Genomic DNA, 17,490 nt, shown 5'->3' with positions numbered 1-17,490 from the left:
AATCTCAAGAGCTGGGTTTGATTCCTGACTCCTCCTCCATATGCAGCCAGCTGGCTTGCCAACTTCCAGGTGGGGCCCTGGAAACCTTCAGAAGGATGGAAGAGAGGAAGACAGGATGAAGGAGAAAAAGAGAAGGAGAAAATGAAAGGGGGGAGGGAAGAGAGTAGGGAATGAAGGCATCAAAATATCCTGGAGAAAACTCTCAGGTATTTACTTACATGTAAAGGTGATTTTGTAGTTAATAAGGTTTGCAATTTGAGAAGGGAGGAATGTTTTCATTTTCTGTTTGTGTGTGTGTGTGTAGCAGGGAATGCTACACAACCACCACCCCTCCCAATCAGCCCTTTCGTCCAAGGGAACAGATCTCTGCGGACTGGAGAAGAACTTTCAGGGGGTTCTCCAGGTCCCACCTGAAGGTTGGTATCCAGCTAGGACCTGGAAATCCCACTCACAGGGTTTCTCAGAGCCTGAAGAATATTTCAGGGGTTTCTCAATGGTAAAAACGTTGAGAGAAGCTGACATAGAGCCAGTAATTGAGAAACCCTCTGTAAGTTCTTTGCTAACCAATGTTTTCATGTTTGATTGTAACATACTACTGTTTGTGATTTACATTGATATTGAACTGAAGAACATGCAGACAGAAAGGTTTTCAGTTCTTCAAGCACATGTTTCCGTCAATTAAATATTTTCATTGAAGGAAGAACCTATGACAAGTTTATTAATTATCTGATGTTTATTGTTATTAACAATTACTGCTGCACAACATTTATCTTTGTTTCCCACCTTGAGCTTGGTGTCCCTGCATCTCCACGGGATCCAAAGCCATAGAGTCCTATCTCCCAAGTAGTCCATTTCTCCAGTGGGACTGATACAGCCTGGAAATGACCTGCGATTCCAGCAAAACCCCAGGTCCCAACAGGAGATTCACATCCCACAACCTCTCTCGGGCAGAGTGCCACAGAGTTCTCCCCCTCCGAAGCAGCCATTTCATCTTTCGGAGCCTAGAGATGCGTTGTCATTACAGAGTTCCCCCCCCCCGCCTCCAAAATAGCCATTTTCCCCTGGGGAGCTGATTTCTAGTTCAGCGGTCCCCAACCTTCATCTGGTCAGGGACCGCCTCCGGGGATGGGGGAGAGCCAGCGGCCCGGCTGCCGCAGTTGCTCAAAAACGCGCACGCCTGGAACTGCCGCGCATGCACGTTTTGACCACCAGGTGGCGCTAACACGCATGCGCAGAGTTGCAGCGCATGCGCGTTTTGGCCACCTGGGGCGCAAACACGCATGCACGGCAGTTCCACACGTGCACGTTAGCGTCGCTGCCGCGCCGGCCTCTTTCCCCCCCTCTCGCTGCAGGGGGGGAGGCAGGCGCGGCCGCTGGCGGCCTGGTACGATGGCCTTTGCGGCCTGGTACCGGGCCGAAGACCAGGGGTTGGGGACCCCTGACTGTAGATGACCTCCAATTCCAGCTGATTTCCAGACTGCAGCTGGAATTGGTGACCCCTGGGTCTAGAATGTCCCTTGACGTTTGGAGGCCTCTAGTATAGTTAGTGGTTTTTCTGCCTGCTGCCTCAGCGGTAGTAATAATATTATTAAGAGAAATTATGGGGTTTTATTGTTTTTCTTTTATTGCTTGTAAACAGCTGTGAGCCCACCCTGAGAGTGGAATGGCGGTATATAAATCCAAATATAAAACAAACAAACAAACAAATAAAATTAATTAAATGTATAATTCCTCATTGCCTCTTATGGGAATTCCAGCACCTATTGTTGTGTGGCTTATTCCCATCTCTTATGCGCTTGGAGTTCCTCCAGCCGGCCGGGCCCATCTACTGAATCTCTTCCAGGATTCCGAGGCAGGGCGCCGTTCATTTCTAGCGCTAACTGCAGCCACCCCCCCGCCCCACACGGGATTTTTTGGGACTGAGAATCCCGCAGTGTCCGAAATGCTGGGCGCGGGACACTCGCCACGGAGGTGGCTCCCGCTCCACGCTCTCCTCTCCCCTCCGGTTGCCAGAGGATGGATGCTTTACGGCTGTGGCGAAACCCAAATATATAGCGTGCCTGTTCAGCAGCTTCCTTCGGGAAGGTCGCTTCTATTCCTATGCCGGGCGGGCAGAGCGAAGCGGCAACTTCACCCCCGCAAGCGCCCGGCCTCGGGAGGCTTCGGAAACAAGCCGGCCAGAACGCAGCCCTCACGAGGGCGGCTGCCCGGCGGCGTCGCCCGGAGCTCTTCGCAAGGCCTCTCGGGGGCCGCAGTCTTGCTGGAGGCCGGCGCCCGTGGGGCGGGGAGGAGCCACCGTGGAGGAGGGAGGCTGCTCTGGCGGAGATGGCGGGCGGCCTAGAGAAGAAGAAGCGGGTGCGCTTCGCCCGCCTGGACGAGGACGACGAGGAGGACGACGAGGAGGAGTTGGTGGTGGCGGCGGCGGCGGCGGCCTCTGCGAAGGCGCGGGGCTCAGGCGCGGGCGCTGCTGGGCAGGCCCTTCAGCCGGAGGTGATCGTGGCTGACCGGAGCGGCCGAAGAAGCCGGGCGGGGGGCGGCGGGCTGACCAAGCAGCGCCCCCAGGAAGCGGCGGCGGCGGCGGCGGCCCCGGGGCGGGCGCTGAAGTGGTGCATTTCGGTGACTCTTTGTGCTGCTTTCCTTGGCCTGGTAAGGCGACGCCCGAGACGTGAAAGTGCCCCCCCCCCAGTTGGCTGCCCCGTTGCTTCTTCCTCCCGTTTGGCAGAGAGCAGCCGGGAGCGGCGAGCTGCCCCCCTCGCCCCCTGGCTGAGGACCTGCCGCTCTCAGGAGCCCCGAGGGGAAGCGGTGGCCGCTCGGCCGGTGTTCTCTTGAGGGGAGAGAGGCGCACGACTCTTTTCCTCGGGGGAATATGGGCGCCTCTTCTAAAATAAGGCTCTTTCCTCCCCCACCCACGCCGCAAGATCATATGTCGATCAAGTCTGAGGCCGAAACGTTTTCAATGCACAGAAAATAACCAAGCAGGGTCCTTCTTCAATTCAAAAACAGGGATCCAAAAACAGTAAATCAAACTAACATGAGCACTTGTGTAAGTAATACCCAAATTGCTACAGAACTGAGAATGAAACTTTTAATCAGAGCATTTCCAATAACTTTTTCTGAAGTGGACTCAAGTAGTATATAGCAAAGGAATAGAATTTTCCTGGCTCTAGTCAAATGTTTTTTTTTACTTAAAATGAAATGATCATAATTAGGAAAAAATGAAGAGATTTATTGAGGCAAATAGAGATGTGGAGAGGGAGAGGGTTTTGTGAAATATTTACTGCCCCCTCCTTTCCTATAGAAGGGCCTTTTGTGGCGCAGAGTGGTAAGGCAGCAGACATGCAGTCTGAAAGCTCTGCCCATGAGGCTGGGAGTTCAATCCCAGCAGCCGGCTCAAGGTTGACTCAGCCTTCCATCCTTCCGAGGTCGGTAAAATGAGTACCCAGCTTGCTGGGGGGTAAATGGTAATGACTGGGGAAGGCACTGGCAAACCACCCCATATTGAGTCTGCCATGAAAATGCTAGATGTCACCCCAAGGGTCAGACATGACTTGGTGCTTGCACAGGAGATACCTTTACCTTTTCTATATCTGCACCTACACTAAGAAGTAATAGACTTTAAAAAAATTCTAGTCAGATTTGTCATTTGTTACAGACTATAGTTCCACATTGTCCCATTTATTTCAATAGGATTAGTTTTCAGTTGTGCTAAGATTACAGGAAGTATATACATTGATTGCTAGCTGTAGCTTGTTTCTTCATGTCTTTGTTAATAGTGATAGATAAGTTCCTTCTTTGGAAGTTTTTTAAGCAGAGGCTAGATAGCCATCTGACAAAAATGCTGATACTATGAATTTAGGCAGATTGTGAGTGGGTGGGCAGAAAGGATTGTGTCAGTGCTTGCCACTTTTGGCCCTTTCTTGCATGCCCAGGGAAATGCCAATTGCCACTTTGGGGACAGGAGGCAAATTTCCTCCAGGCCAGACTAGCCAGGGATTTGCGTGTTTTTTTTTGGGGGGGGGAATGCCTCATTTGGGTATGGAATTGGATTCACTGTGGGTGAGCAAGTGGTTGTGAGTTTCCTGCATTGTGCAGACGTTCAACTAGATGACCCTGGAGGTCCCTTCTAACTCTATGATTTACCATAAATTGTAGTTTTGTTTTCCAGGGTATGGCCATTGCTGTCCTAGGGCCTACATTTCAGGACCTGGCTACAAATGTGAACAGAAGTGTTAGTCAAATATCCTACATTTTTGTGGGCCGCTCAACAGGCTATTTTGGTGGTTCTCTCATTGGAGGAATACTCTTTGACTATATGAATGCTCAGCTTCTCTTGGGTAAGTACAGAGGGATGCGCTTCCTTCTTATACAGGGGGGTCCTGAATAGCGAGGGCTATACTTATGCTTTTGGAAGCCAACTTCAGTACATCCCAAGATGGAATGCAGTTGGATGTTAGGTTGGAGAATGATGCCACAGCCAAGGTAAACAAAGCTGCAATGTCACCAGTAATCTGTTCCAAGGAGGAAAAGAAGGCTAGTGCTAGATTTGGTTCTCCTGAATGTTTGGCTGACTTGCCAGTCATACATATGTGTATCCAAGGGGTAGTCAACCTGTAGTCCTCCAGATGTTCATGGACTACAATTCCCGTTTGCTGGCAGGGGCTCATGGGAATTGTAGTCCATGAACATCTGGAGGACCACAGGTTGACTACCCCTGCATTAGAGGATATATGTGCACCATCTACAGTTTGCCAGTAATTCTATATTCCTTGAAGAAAATGTTAAAAATGTAAATTGCATAACTCCAGACTAGATACTACACAGCTCATAACATACTCTGTGTTTGAAGAGGCAGTGATACAGAAAGTAATGTAAAGGACTCATAATATTTAATGAGGCTGTGGCTTTTTGGCTCTCCTTCCGCTAGCAGCTCTCTGCACCTACAGGATGGCTCTATAGAGGAGCATGAGTTGCTACTGCCAGAAGGACTGCCCCCCCCACCCCCGGGGTGTGTAAGTGCTTTCCCATTGCATATGGGAAAGTTTAAGTCATGGTCATTGTAAGTTTATGATGTCAAATGTAGCAACAAAAGCAACATTTTGTATAGCTTTGTCATGTTTGTAGTGAGGCTGTTTATTTGTATACTGTCTTTCAACTAAAAGTTCCTGAAATGGTTTGATACACATTAAATTCAATATAATTAATCCAATACAATTTTGGTACAGTTAAAATTCAATTAAAACCAGCATAGTCAATAAAACTGATATCCATAAAAATCAATAAAATACAGTATTTTAACAGTGCCACTCCACCTTCATAAAGGCCATGCATCTGATTGCAACTTATAACATTTCTGGTGTAGGGGTTAGAATGTTAGACAAGGAACCCAAATAGCCGGGCCCAAACTCCTGTGTGATCATGATGCTTACTGAGCAATTAGGGCCAGTTGTTCTGGTGTCAGTTTGATATGCTTCTTGGGGCTGTTGTGTTGTGTGGCCAAACTGGGGCAGAGGAGAAGGCTGTCCTTAGGCAGGAATAGCAGAGTAAAAACATGAGGAAAAATACAATTTTTAGAACTTAAAAATGAGACTTTGTGTGTGTGTGTGGGGGTAGGGTTGTCATTTTAAGTATGCAATGCCAAAATTTTGGGGGGATTTTTTCCTCTTAATTTTTTCTGCTTTGCAGGATTGTCCATGCTGGGTACAGCTGTAGGACTGTGTGCCATCCCATGGTGTAAGAAAGCATTTTTGTTGACAGCAATGATGTCTGTCATCGGCTCTGCAATGGGAGTCCTAGATACAGGTAAAAAAACCCAAACAATGTACTGCTACCTTCTCCATGTATGTGCCATTCAACATCTTTAGATTTTAGGCACCTTTTCTGTTCCTCTCTCTCTTTTGGATGTAATGTGTACTTTGGGTATGAACAGATTTATGTGCACAAAGAAATAAATTTCCAGGTTAGCTGCATCCTGCTATTCACTGGCAGTGTTCAAGCAAAGGTTGGATACACACTTTTCTTGGATGCTTTAGGATGGTTAGGGCTGATCCTGTGTTGAGCAGGGGGTTGGACTAGATGGCCTGTATGGCCCCTTCCAACTCTATGATTCTATGATTCTATTGCTTTGCTAGCAGGAACTGTATGCATGGGAGCTGCCACCATGTCTTGCAATCATATTAGGGCCATTCTGTAAAATAAGAGTGCAAACCTGGCAAAGTTAAACTCTTGTGTCCATCAATGTCCACGGGAAGGTTAGAATGTTATAACATAGCTATTCGGAAGTAGATGGTCCTCAGTTCTCTATTCTGTTTCCAAAAGTCTGGACCAATGATAAAATCCATGGGCAATGTTATAGTCAGACCCCCAAAGAAATTAATTTGGTATTAACTGGTATAGATGTTGTTGAGTCCTCCCCTCCCCCAATTTATTCTCATCATGAAATGGAATGCCTCCTTGATTTTTAGTGGGAGAAATAAATCTAGTCTTCTAATCCAAATCTAAGTATTAAAAAATTATTAAATCAGTCTCAGTGGTTTATTAAACCCACCTGAATTGTGATTGCTACAGTAAGAGAATCTTTGTAGATGAAACATTTGAGTATGATGTGTATAGTAAACCCACTGGAATAGCAGCTGGAAGTGACCTTCTGCCTAACAATGAATCTATAACTTTTCTGCAGCAAGTACAATGCTTTCCTTTGAAAGTGAGTTCTTCCCCTGTAGCACCAGGGACCTATGGAATAAGGTAGCAGTCTGCCAAACTTGTGGTTTACTTTTGGTAACACTAGAAGGAGATTGCTTGAAAAAGAGACAACTGTATGTTTAGTGCTTTCTATGCTCATGAATGAATCTTTTTTCAAATGGAAAATCCCTATAACATTGCAGTTACTGTACTGAGTGTTGTAGAAATAATTTTAAGCTCTGTAGTTTAAATCAAATATGCTTTCTTAACATAACTTTATTCTACATCACTAGTATGTATAGATGAAACCGACTTTAGAATCTGGCTACATGTTCTTCTCCCAGCTGTTGAGCACTCTGAAGGCTCCCTCTCTGACAGGCAGCAGGAGTTGGATGTAGGACATTATCCTGTGCTTGAGAATCTGACCCTGCCTCTTTTTCTTGCTTTGCAGGTGGCAATGTTCTTGCCTTGGCCACATGGAAGGAAGAGGTTGGGCCTCATATGCAGGCCTTACACTTCAGTTTTGCCCTGGGTGCCTTTGTAGCTCCCATCTTGGCCAAGATGGCCCTGAGCAGCTCTCATGCAGATCTTGAGGTCCATCTAAACAGCAGTGCTGACAATCAGACTTCTTTGTATTCAAATTCTACTGATCCTTTGGGACTGAATCTACATTTAAACAAGAACTTTGTGTGGACTTACGTTGTTATAGCCTTTTATCTCTTTGTTGTTGCATTGATTTTCTTTATCTTATACTTGAAGAAAAGTCATGTTCGAGAGAGAACAAAGCTTTCTGTGCAGATATATCAGTCTGCCAAATATCATTATGTCCTCGTAATTCTGCTTTCCATATTTTTTTTCTGCTACGTAGGAGCAGAAGTAACCTATGGTTCCTATATTTTTACATATGCAAAAACCTTCATCAATATGAAGGAGAGTGAAGCAGCTGGTTTGAACTCTCTATTTTGGGGAGCTTTTGCAGCTTGCAGGGGACTAGCAATCTGTTGTGCCACATGCTGCTACCCGGGAACGATGATCTTGCTGAGTATCATAGGCACTACTGTATCCTCCTTGTTCCTGGCACTGTTCAATACACACCAATTCTCCCTCTGGTTGGGCTCTGCAGTGTACGGTGCTTCAATGGCGACTATCTTCCCTAGTGGCATTTCTTGGCTTGAACAGTATACCACCATTGAAGGGAAATCTGCGTCCATGTTTGTGATTGGTGCTGCTTTGGGGGAAATGTGCATTCCTGCAGTAGTTGGCTTCCTTCAGGGACACTTTTCTTCTTTCCCTGTTCTTATGTATACTTCTGTGGGAGCAGCAGTCATGACAGCAGTGCTGTTTCCTGTGATGTATAAATTAGCCACTTCATCCATTGATGCTAAGCTAAACAGTTCTGGAGACAGTGAAGTCCAGGAAGCCTTGTTATCCAGCTCTCATCTTGAGGAAGATGAAGATGGCAGAGAATGGAATGAAGTAGACTTTGAACTAATTGAGATGACTGACACTCAGAGGAACTCTGTCATAGAAACATCCAAGAAGATCCAAGGGGAGTATTCAGCTTCCAATTCTGGCCATCCTTCTTAGGGAAACAGCATCTAAATATTCTTCTGTGCTTGCTGTCAGCATTCCAAGACTAAAGAATTCTAGTACAGACTGGGATAAAAATGATTAAGACTGTCTTATACAAAATAAGAATGTTAGTAGGAGCTTTATAATGTTTTAACAGATCAGTAGTTATGGAAAACTTGCCAAAGCTCAGTTAAGTTTCTTGTTTGCTTGGTGTGTGAAAGCAGGTACCAAAGAGTAATCATGCAGTGGAGGCCATTATATGGTAAAATGCAGGTTTTGCAATGTTTCTTGAATGTCACATTAAAATGAAGAAGCAGGGAACTTTGAAAAGATCACAGTTGCCGTTTTATAGGCGGACCTCTTAGCAGGCTTTTTGACAACTATAGCAAGCTTTACTTAATAAGGATCACACCATAGTTTAAATCAGAATTATGGCTACAATAAGGTTTAAGAACACTGTGAATGGTGTTCCCAAAACACCTAGTGCCATTTTTATGATAATACTAGAAAGAAAACCCATTTTATCTCGAAATAAAATGGGCGCTAGAGAAGGAAGTTTGGGGGGGGAAAGCCTCGGAGGCCGAAGGGCTCTGGTGGGCTCATAGTGGGGCCTTCTGCCGCCCAGGCACCGGCGACTGCAGTGGGGCCAGGCAGCAGGTGGAGGGCGGTGAGTGCAGGCGAGAAGGCCGGCAGGGCGTCTTGGGTCCATGGAGGCGCGGGGCTTTCTGAGTGCAGGGAGGCGCGGGCACGTGTTGAAACGTTGGCGGGGCGGCGATGGCATGTTGGGTCGCGGCATACCTGTTGTTGGGCGGCGGCAGGCCCGACGACAGCAGTTAGCCGTCGGCTGAGGGTGTTCGCGGCTCTGGGCGGGCGCGGCTGGTGGCGGCGGTTTGGCGGGCAGCAGGAGCGACCGGCGTGGCCTCAGCGGTGGCGGCGGAGGTTGCGGCGATGGGGGGAAGTGGCGTGGAAGCAGGCGGAGTGCGTGTCGCCCGTGGAGGCAGCAGGGCGGCGGGGGCATGTCTGGGCAAGGTGATGGACACGGTCGCCCTGCTCCTTTGATGGCCGCGAACCATATGGGGACGGAGCGCGGGCAGGGAGTCCGGGGCGGGCCAAGTGGCCAATAGGGAGGCGCACTCGGAGAGGGCCAATCAGGAGCCGCTTTGCGGCTCCTGATTGGCCCTCTCCGAGTTTTTATCCCGGACGGGTCCTGCCCTAACTCCTCCCCACAAGCCCTTACTGTTTTATTTAGTGGTCGTTTAAAGATAGCCAAGATCAATTTAGCTTGAACAACAATCTCAAGAAAAAATTCCTTTATTTAAACAGTTCTTGTGGTTTGTAAAAACTGCCTCTGTTTTACCTTTCAGAAGTATCACCATTTAAAACTGCTTGATTCTTGCTAATATTGGCCATTCTTGCTGTGTATTTGCTGTATGAAATGTTTAGAATCAACAGCATTATAGTACTGCTTCATGGCTGAATTGCAAAAGTCAGTTCATTGTTTATTTCAGTGGTACCTTCTGTGAGAACAAGAAGGGCCTGTTTGTATATCATTCCTTCTTTGGGGGGGGGGCACTAGAAGGGAAGTGCTGTAATTTTTCTGTGGGGAAATGTCATGGCATCCTCTCCACTGCTTTCACTGTCAGTTGTGCTGCAGTCAGGAAGCATTCTGGATAAAAGATGCAGAATGTGAAAGTTTTTTTATTTTTATTTTAAATGTAGACGGAAAGGAGTGGACTTCTCCATCCCTGCACTCAGAACTGGCATGTTAAAGTCATGGTCTTGTGCAGCAGTTTCTATCAGATAGCAGCAAGCTTCCACAAAGGTACATGTCTTTCTCTTGGACATGTTGGATTTTGTAAGTGAACCAGTTTTGGAAATGGGGGGCCATCTTGATGCCCTAGCACCAATTAGGAAAAATCATGCAGTTTAAGTTTGTATATTCTTTTAATCAAATGAATGTAATCCAGAGGGGTTTGTTGCTTTCAAGTGGGAACTCTTTGTTTGTTCTGTGAAGCAGAAAACTTGCCTGAAACAATGAAACTAGAGTTGAGGCCAGTGGAGATACACGGTAACTGGTTGAGAGGGCAAGCCTGGGAGAGGCAGCATGTAAATATATATAATTAATAAATGTACAGGGAAGTGAAATGGGGGTGGGAGGTGGTAGAAGATGCCCTTATGTAGATGTACTCTGTTGTTTCTGTAGTCACAGCACCACTATCAGGTAAGCAACCTTAAGTTTAAGTGGCAAGATACTGTGGAACATAGTTGAGACATTTTGGGGGAATTGGGGTTTGTGAGCTGAGCATTATTTTTTGCTGCAAAATACTGTCAATATAAAGAACCTACCTCATGAGGATGTTTGAAAATAATGTGATTTGGTATTAAAAACCGGCGAAAGATTGAACTTTTAAACATCAGGATACATTTGTACAATTATACAATTAAAACGGTGGCTCGATCTATAAAGACCAGTGTCTACACTTAGTAATGATCAGTTCATGTAAAGTGTGAATGAATGTTAGAATTTTAGTAGTGATTGTGGGTGTGCATCATATTTCTTGATTTTATGTATTGGAGCCTAGGGCTGGTTTTGCTCACACAAGCAGCACTTACGGGGAACTGCTGCTAGAGAAACACACTGGGAGTTCCTTTGGACATGTTGAATTAGTTTGTTGGATTCAGGCTGAAGTGCTTTAGTTGTTGATTGTTTAGTTCAAAAGCATTTTAATTTAAAAGTTCTGACTGGAGTAAAACTTGGTAACTTTATTGTGTCACTTCCAACTTAGCAATAACCTCAAGTTTTATACTGAGCTACTTGCATTGTATGTATCCTCATTTTGAGGATTACTCTTCCTACATCCTACTTGGTATATAAGCGTAAATACGACAACTATAAATTCTGTTTACCTTAGGAGATTTGCTTTTCGCTCCAGTGAAAATGTATTCCTGGTATTTGCACTTTGTTTTGTAACAACATAACTGTGGCATTATAAAGCAGGTCACAGCTCTGCACTTTGATTCGTGACAATTGTCACGACAATTTGATTTGTGAATTGTAGTAAATGTGACTTACCTTAAAAGTAACAGCAATTATTTATGTGTTAACTTGTTTGTTTTTAGGGATTTCTTCAGTGATATGGTGGCTTCATAATGTACCTGCAGATAGTGCCTGCTTGTGTTTATAGGGGCTATGGGAAGAGTGATTTTCTTGAATTAAAAAAATGGCTGATGAGAACTTTATTGTATTTATTAAAAACATTTTTATCTGCCTTTCATTCTTATGGAGCTCAAGGCAGCTTATGACATAATTAAAACAGGAAAAAATGCATCCTTATTCCATGTGCCTCTATATATTTGTGATACGCCCTGGTGGGTGGAGCATGTCTAATTCATTGAGATGGTCGCTGGCCGCACCCTGATTGGTCCGGCCTGTACAGAACCTCCCTACCTAGCTGGCCGCTCTCCGACAGCCTGGCCACACATGAGGCTGGCTACTGTGGCTCCCGTGTCTGCAGAGCTCCACACGGCTGGTGGCGGCCAGGAGGAGGCACCGGAATCGCTGCCGCAGAGGCAGCCACAGCTCACGCGAGGAGTCGGTGGCGTGGAGGTGGTGCACGAGGCTGTGTGGAGCACCAGGCGAAGGTGACCACAGTGGCCAGGACGAGGCAGCGGTGGTGGAGTTGGAGCCCAGCCGGCGGAGTCCTCTGAAGAGCCTCCACACACACTGTGAGGGACATTGCCCCACCGGAGATAAGGGTTGCACTTACCTAGAAGTTGTTCATTGATGAATCTTGAGAGTCAGCTTGGTGTAGTGGTTAAGAGCAGTGGCTTCTAATCTGGAGAGCTGGGTTTGATTCCCCTCTTCCCCGCATGCAGCCAGCTGGATGACCTAGAGCTTGTCACAGCACTGAGAGAGCTGTTCTGACAGAGCAGTAATATCGGGGCACTCTCAGCCTCACCCACCTCACAGGGTGTCTGTTGTGGGGAGAGGAAATGGAAGGTGACTGTAAGCTGCTTTGAGACTCCTGGTAGAGAAAAGTAGCATATAAAAAATCAACTCTTCTGAGCAGGCATACATTGCATGCACAGGCCAGCAGTAGATACAAGTTTCTAGCTTCACTGAGTCCCAGGAGAATGCCTCCCCCACAGCAGAAAACAATCATGTTTTCCCCCATCTAAACTGTCAAACGATCTGTAGGAATATAAGAAAATCAGGCATCAGACTGATGGTCCATCTAGTCCTGCACTGTCTCACACAGTGGACAGCCAGTCCCTTTGGACAGCCAATGACAGCATAGAGGCCAAGGCCTTCCTCTGATATTGCCTTGTAGCTCTGGGATTCAGAGACATAGTACCTCTGAATGTGGAGGTTCCCCATAGTCACCGTGGCTAGGAGTCATTTATAGACTTATCCTCCATGAATCTATCTAATGCCATTTTAAAGCCATTTATTCCTGTGGCCATCACTACGTCCTCTGGCATAATCACTACATCCTCTGGCATAATCTTGGATGCTTTAGGATGCTTAGGGCTAATCCTGCATTGAGCAGGGGGTTGGGCTAGATGGCCTGTATGGCCCCTTCCAACTCTATGATTCTATGATTCTATGATCACACTTCTATCCTGAAGCTACTGCCCATCAGCTTCATTGGATACCCTTGATTTCTAGTATTTGGGGAGAGGAAGACAATATTCGCTTTGTCAATTCCAATCCCATGCATAATTTTATGAACTTCTATCACGTCTCACCTTACTCCCTTTTCTAAACTGAGCAGTCTCAAATTCTTCAGCCTTTCCTCAAAGAGAAGGTGTCGCAATCCTCTAATCATCTTGGTTATCTTCTGCTCCTTTTCCAGCTCTGCAATGTCCTTTTTCAGATATGGGGAGCAAAACTGTACACAGTATTCCAAGTGAGGCCTTACCACAGAACTATACAGGTTTAGTACAACAGCAGCTGTTTATGTTCAATTCCTTTCCTAATAATCCCTAACCCAGAGTTTGCCTTTTTCACTGCTGAAGCACCCTGGGTTGATGTTTTCATTGCATTATCCACTACAACCCTAAGATCTTTTTCTGTCCCAGTCTTGGCAAGTTCAGACCCCATTTGCCATTACTTGGTTGGGGTTTTTTGTTCCTCTCTATCAATTCACACTCAGCAACATTGAACTACATTTGCCACATTGTGTCCCACTCACCTAGTTTGTGGAGGTCTGCTTACAGCTCATTATAGCCTTGGTGTCCACCATCCTAAGAGCGATGCCTCCTTCCCTAAGTTTGTCCACCATGAAACACTCCAGTATAAATTCAAGGGAAAATAAAGAGAGCTCTCAGTGGGTCAGGAGGGAGGCAATGTGTGCTTGTACAGAAAATACAGTGATGGACAACAATTATTAATTTCATTTATATATTTGCATTCTTCCCTTACCTAGCAGGCAACCTTGTTTTAATCTCTAGTCTTCAGTGCAGTTCCAAACTGGAAATCTAGTCAGTTATTGCTTTTATTGATTGCGTAAGTTGTACCCACACACACAGCAGAAGCAATGCTTCCTGGATTTTTGTTATATTCAGAAAATGAAGCCTTCTCTAGAGAATATGTCAAACAGATCTCTTGTTAGAGGACTGAACAGAGAGACTGGCAAATTAATCCAGTTGCCTCCTGCCCTTTTAGCATGTCCTAATGAAGTGGCTGTTTCTTGATTATACTGGGTTGATTTTTAGCACCAGATTTTGCCCCCCCCCCCCATGTTTAAAAGTGTTAGCAGGTGTAAATGAAGGAGCCTCTTGTGGCGCAGAGTGGTAAGGCAGCCGCCTGAAAGCTTTGCTCATGAGGTTGGGAGTTCGATCCCAGCAGCCGGCTCAAGGTTGACTCAGCCTTCCATCCTTCCGAGGTCGGTAAAATGAGTACCCAGCTTGCTGGGGGGTAAACGGTCATGACTGGGGAAGGCACTGGCAAACCACCCCGTATTGAGTCTGCCATGAAAACGCTAGAGGGCGTCACCCCAAGGGTCAGACATGACTCGGTGCTTGCACAGGGGATACCTTTACCTTTACCTTTAGGTGTAAATGGGTTTATTTATTCTGTTACTACTGCTTCACTAAATACAGATTTCTAGGTAAAAGGGGAGGGCTAGATGTAGGCTCTTGCTAGGACAATTGTGGCAGAGATGGGATCTTGGGGTGTGTTAATAAAGTAATTCTTAGGAAATATATAATGTTCAGCAACATATGTCAATGCAGGAATGTCAGAACACCATGGGGCATGGAAATGAGTTATCTGCTTAGAAATAGGCTTGACTGTCATCCCATTGAGCCAGAAGGGAGCAATGGTGGCTAATCTATCAAGCTATTCACCATAACAAAGTGGGGTGATGCTCTGGAAAAAACGATTGAAGAATGTCTTTATCAACTTGTATCTTTCCATGCCTGCAAGTGTAGCGTATAGTGTCACAAATGTGTTCACAGAAGGCTAGTTTTTTGCCTTGTAGATATCCACCAATGATAACTTCTGATGGATTGAGCCAAAGAACTTTGTGCTCTGGTGGAGGAGTGCATATCTCAAGGGGCAAGGCATACCAGCCTTCTTATAACACAACTTTATTGTGGGTCCACCTATCTTGACAGTTGGGCAGTCACAGAACTATCCTTTCAAGGACCAGAGTAACAAAAAGAGCAGTGTCTTTCTTGAATGAGTCAGTTCTCTTTATGTAAAACAATAAAGCTCTCACTCAAGTGAATGTAGTGCTTGTACAGCTTGAAATGTGGGGACAGGGGGAAAAAACAGAAGCATGCTTTCCAGTTTCAGGTGAAATATGGAAACAACTCTCAGTGAAAACTATGAACTAGGGTATAACAACTATTTCATTTAATACCTTGAGAAAAGGAGGGTTCAATTCTTCATGCAGAGGTGATGGCTACCAGAAATGTCTTTTCACGTTTAATAAAACTATTGGGCAAAAAGCCAGTGGTTCAAATAGCTTCAGCATCAGGCACTAAAAATCATGACTATTGTGGGACAATCCTCGGCTGAGTTGGATGTACATTATGTAGATCTTTTAGGAATCTGTGAGAGAAGAATTATCCATTAAGTTGTGATGATAAAGTAGATATGGCTGCCAGATGGACCATGTCAAGGAGATATCTAGTCCCCCTGAATTTAGGGAAAGCAAAACATTGATGAGCAGACTGGAGATAATCCTTTTGCCCTAATCCAAGATGAATAGTATTTCCACTAATTATAATAAGACTATCACAGAGGACTTCCTTGACTGAGTCAAGGCTTCCTAAGCTCCTGTAGAAAAAGTTAAACTAGCAGGGGGATTCTCCATGCTGGCAGATGTAATCAGGGTGTATCTTGATACATGGGTGTAACCCTGGATAAAAGATCCTATGCTCATTTGAACACGCTCCTCCTTCATCAGCTGAATACGATAACCAGACCTAGTAAGGCAAAAAAAGGTATTACAAGGTTACAATCCAAGTTGTTTGCCTGGTTCTTTTCCAGAAGCCTATTGATCAGTGGGAAAGGTGGGAATGCATAAAAAGGGGCCTCTATCAAAGGAATTAAAACTCATCCTTACTGAATGAGGGTCGCTGCTCAATACAGGTTGAAAGGTGACAAGGGGGCATTCCCAAACAACTAAAAATGGTGGACACAGGGAAAAACCTGATTGCATGCATTTCCACATTTAGCAGCCCTGAATTAGACCCCGCTTAAAAAATAAAAATAAAAAACAGTTTTCTGGGGATTCCTTTGCTGTGGAGCAAGTGAGGGAGCAATTTGGGTCTGCATCAGAACAGGGAAATGTCAGTATGGAAATGAACAAAAACTTTGTCAGCTTAAAAATGCAATTCTAAATGATATTCCAAATGTGGAAACAGTTTCAGTTACCCCCTCTCACTCTGTCTCCATAAAGCTAGTTCTCTCAACTAAATTAGGAAACTGCATATTTGGGTAACAGGAGAACACATTTGATTGTTTTGATATGCAATTTGCTCTCTGAACAAAAGACTACTGTTAGAATACAATATGGAGAAATATAATGGTTTCCATTTGGCAAAGATGTCAGACAATGATATATTTTTCTCTAGCTGTTCAATCTGTTTGTAGAACATATAAAGAAAACTGGATTAGATTTAGGATTGAAAATTGGTGAAAGGAAATTAAGAGTTTCAGATATGCTGATGAAACCACATTACTGGTAGAAAATAGTGAACACTTTACTCCTGATGAACCAGGAAGTTCCAAAGAAGAACATCCAAAGACAAAAAAGAACATCCAAAAGACAAAAGTAATGATTACTGGAGAATTGCAAAACTTTATGGTGGACAATGAAAAAAAAGGAAATTTACAGATTTTCTATTCCTTGGTTCCTTCATCAACTAAAATAGAAGTTGAATGAGACTTGGATGAGTCACCACAAAGGACCTAGAAAAAATTCTAAGTGTAAGGATATGTCAATGGTGACCAAGAGCAAAATGATATATAACATAGTACTCCCCATTAGTATGTATGGGTGTCAAAAGTTAGACAATGAAGAAAGTTGACAAGAAAGTTGATTCCTTTGCAATGTGTGTTGGAGGAAAATTTTTATGTATACTGTGGCTCACCAAAGAGATAAATCAGTGGATTCTAGATAAAATCAAATTCAAGGATCAAGTTCAAGGTTCTGGTACTGACCTTTAAGGCCATTTATAGTCTGGCCACTGTGGAACCACCCGAGAGCCAGTTTGGTGTAGTGGTTAGGAGCACGGACTTCTAATCTGGCCAGGTTCGATTCTGCGGTCCCCCACATGCAACCAGCTGGGTGACCTTGGGCTCGCCACGGCACTGATAAAACTGTTCTAACCGGGCACAAGAGCCTCTTGTGGCGCAGAGTGGTAATGCAGCCGTCTGAAAGCTTTGCCCATAAGGCTGGGAGTTCAATCCCAGCAGCCGGCTCAAGGTTGACTCAGCCTTCCATCCTTCCGAGGTCGGTAAAATGAGTACCCAGCTTGCTTGCTGGGAGGTAAACGGTAATGACTGGGGAAGGCACTGGCAAACCACCCCGTATTGAGTCTGCCATGAAAACGCTAGAGGGCGTCACCCCAAGGGTCAGACATGACTCGGTGCTTGCACAGGGGATACCTTTACCTTTACCTTTAACCGGGCAGTGATATCAGGGCTCTCTCAGCCTCACCCGCCTCACAGGGGGTCTGTTGTGGGGAGAGGAATGGGAAGGCGACCGTAAACCGCTTTGAGCC

At 45.3% G+C, this 17,490-nt stretch overlaps 1 protein-coding gene across 1 annotated transcript; it reads left to right on the top strand.

Annotated features, from left to right (window-relative positions):
* Window positions 1–1,908: 1,908 nt before the first annotated feature.
* SLC60A2 (solute carrier family 60 member 2) lies at window positions 1,909–9,384 on the top strand. Its single transcript, XM_077301770.1, has 4 exons — window positions 1,909–2,646; window positions 4,166–4,334; window positions 5,683–5,799; window positions 7,130–9,384. The coding sequence occupies exons 1-4, from the start codon at window positions 2,101–2,103 to the stop codon at window positions 8,263–8,265; spliced, it is 1,968 nt and encodes a 655-aa protein (XP_077157885.1). The 5' UTR covers window positions 1,909–2,100; the 3' UTR covers window positions 8,266–9,384.
* The last annotated feature ends 8,106 nt before the right edge of the window (window positions 9,385–17,490 follow it).

Source organism: Paroedura picta, chromosome 1 (assembly GCF_049243985.1).
Source record: "Paroedura picta isolate Pp20150507F chromosome 1, Ppicta_v3.0, whole genome shotgun sequence".
In the NCBI taxonomy this organism is placed as follows: domain Eukaryota; kingdom Metazoa; phylum Chordata; class Lepidosauria; order Squamata; family Gekkonidae; genus Paroedura; species Paroedura picta.
The sequence above is the reverse complement of the archived record's forward strand: the minus strand, read 5'-3'. Positions and strand labels throughout refer to the sequence as shown.

What these genes read in the sequence shown, in the direction of transcription:
- SLC60A2 (XM_077301770.1), top strand. Translation starts at nt 2,101, where the DNA reads ATGCCGGGCGGGCAGAGCGAAGCGGCAACTTCACCCCCGCAAGCGCCC. An exon ending in GTGCTGCTTTCCTTGGCCTG is followed by an intron (nt 2,647 to 4,165) that starts GTAAGGCGACGC and finishes TTTGTTTTCCAG; the next exon opens with GGTATGGCCATTGCTGTCCT. An exon ending in AATGGGAGTCCTAGATACAG is followed by an intron (nt 5,800 to 7,129) that starts GTAAAAAAACCC and finishes CTTGCTTTGCAG; the next exon opens with GTGGCAATGTTCTTGCCTTG.